At 43.7% G+C, this 2,617-nt stretch overlaps 1 protein-coding gene across 1 annotated transcript in view; it reads right to left on the minus strand.

The window, feature by feature from the left end:
* Window positions 1-2,048: 2,048 nt before the first annotated feature.
* The window catches only part of T265_15771 (hypothetical protein), a gene marked incomplete at both ends in the record, with an annotated part of 9,624 nt that continues 9,055 nt past the window's right edge, over window positions 2,049-2,617 (minus strand). The window contains one exon of the mRNA XM_009179106.1: window positions 2,049-2,435. Coding sequence (XP_009177370.1) covers window positions 2,049-2,435 — 387 coding nt within the window. The remainder of the gene's footprint in view (window positions 2,436-2,617) is intronic.

Consider the following 2,617-nt stretch of genomic DNA (forward strand, 5'->3'; position numbering starts at 1 on the left):
TCGACAGCTTGACGTCTGGAAGTTTAACGAGGTGAGTCTGAGAGCATAATCGCCCGGGCACACTATGTGGGTATTGACTTTGAGTGTGCCACGCAAGTTGTGGACATGAATAAACACGAAGTATTCAACATGTGCACAACTTCAACTTATTCGATGGGCGATTTCATTGAATTTGCGGATTATGTTGTCTGGCTGACTAGTTAAGGTCCAAAACTGCTGACAGGAATGTTAGTGATTCGAACCTAACCTCGGTGTGTCACGGGTCAATGTCTAGGCTTCGATATTCTAGCAGCGCTCAGTTCTCGTGATTAATTCTGGTGGCCTGGCAGCTACGGCACACAAAAAACCCTTCACAGCTTACTGATTATATTGCTTTCATACAAGAACACAAAAAACACCAGTTATTGTTGTTTTTCTGTCAGTATGAATCAAATATAACTTTTTTGAATCCCACACCCAAGTGACTCAACCGCACTGGAGTAAGAAGAACGATTCGGGCGAATATGCAAAAACAACTTTAAAATTCAAGTCGGGGTGATGCTCACGACATGTCTCTGTTAGTCCAGCCTGACCGTATGCAGACGGCACATGGATTCTGTGAACCTTTCGATAAGATGCGCCGTTCTAGTGTCACTTAATAGTAAATATATAAAACTCCAAATCATATCCACAGAGACGCGTAGAGAAATACGATCACACATTGAGTGAAGTCGATGTTAACAACAGTCAGCGGTATACCAAATGTTCAAAAAACAGTTACACCCTATGACATCCAATAAAACGCATTGAACCAAAACGAGTAAATGTGCATTACGCACATCCAAAACCTACAGTCTAAAAGGAAACTTGTCATTGCCACGTTTGCCAAAAGTAGACAAAAACACTCCGAAAAAGACCGCTACAGTAAGAATTCTATTCACGATTTCGCAGTCAGTAGTATCCAAAAGCTTTCAAGAGCCCAGCTACCAGAATGCCCAAGGAAATTCAGAATCTGAATATACCTTGCAAGACAAGGCAATGGCTCTACAAAACGGCTTGGAAAAACCCACTTTATCGGAGTTCCATTAAAGCACAGAATGAGCTGAGCCGGCGTACTCATGGCCTTCTACCTTTAAGAAACCTGTTCCAACTAACACAAGTCTGATAACTACGTCGTCGTCATTACTACACAACCGGTGCTTGGCGTCAGCTAAAACTGGCATGAGCGACCCTGAGCATAACGTCGCTTCACTTGGAAACGAATCACTTCTTCAACTACTACTGCAGCCATACTTAGCTTCATGAGTACGCAGAACCAGCAGGTTGTAGAAACACCCAGAATCACCCTACGTCTAAGCAAACCATTCAAGTTGTTCCCAAAGAAACTACAAAGGCTTCACACGAGGTGCTCCTGAAATTCGTGGGCATAATCCGGTCGCTATATTCACACATTTCCTGAAGTGCTAGATTGTATGGGGAGCATTCTGACAGCTTTTGTACAGAATATGATGTACGGCAGTTATATCCACCATCCCTCTTTCTGTTTCGCCCCATTACTGCCGAAATGATGAGGTGAAAGCTAGTGTGTCCCCAATAACTTTGAGGTTCACATCGTCGCTTGTGAGAAACTTGATGCTGTGGAAAGGACAGTGAGTTACTCTTTCCAAGATAAGTCATTAAACTACCACGTCTAACAGCCCTAGGTGGTAAAAATGATGGATCGATCTTCCAGTTCAAAGCCCCTGAATGTGTAAAATGTTCAGCCGGCAAGTAAGTGTAAGCGTGGGGTAGATGAGCCAAACGTTTATGACAAGTTTCAGCTAACTACACGTATTTGATAAGCCGAAATTAGATCGAGAGACCTTGGATTGCTGAAAATGTCAGGTGCAGGAAACATTTCTCAGTTTAATGAAATTCTACACAAGCTGTTTCGTGTATCTACGGCTACAGAGAGGAAGTAGGTAGCAAAAAAATGACACCCAGTGGTCTAGACAAGTCAGGCTTAATCTCGAAAGCACCTCAAACAGGCAAAAAATCTCAAGTGGCTGCTCAAAGTGAAAGCTACTCACTTTAGATTCCAAGTCGATGACAGTTAACCGCCTTGATGGAGTACCAGACTCTTCCATCCTTACATCTCCCATTTTTCCGGCATGATCACTGTGTTTACTCGAGGTGACCGAGTACGTTCGGTCCGAAACACCATCTGCGCTGGTTTGCACCCCATTGGAATCTTGTTGCATGTCCAGGCGCTCGCGCCTTTCTCTGGCGAGACGGACTCGCTCTCGTCGCGCTTCACGTTCCAAGGCCTGTTCCCGAGCTTGTTTTTCCGTGTCCAGTCGAATGCGTTTCTCCAAATCTGGAAGCTGTGATTCAATGTAGGCGAGCAGCCATCGCAGGCCCATCCGAATTGCTTTGTCCAATTTTTTATGTTTACTTAGCAAAGCACAACATCGTTCCTGTGGATGTAAAGTTGATTAGCCATTCCGAGTGAATCAATGTTTTTAAATACCGTGCCAACGTTCACAATACCTGTTTGTCTCATTTTTACCATATCAATCAAGACACTATTCCAAGAAGATCCTGGTTCGTTAAGCTTTATTCAGTTAGCACAAACTTTCTTACGCAAAGGGAGTTTAAC

This window comes from Opisthorchis viverrini (genome assembly GCF_000715545.1).
Source record: "Opisthorchis viverrini unplaced genomic scaffold opera_v5_881, whole genome shotgun sequence".
In the NCBI taxonomy this organism is placed as follows: domain Eukaryota; kingdom Metazoa; phylum Platyhelminthes; class Trematoda; order Opisthorchiida; family Opisthorchiidae; genus Opisthorchis; species Opisthorchis viverrini.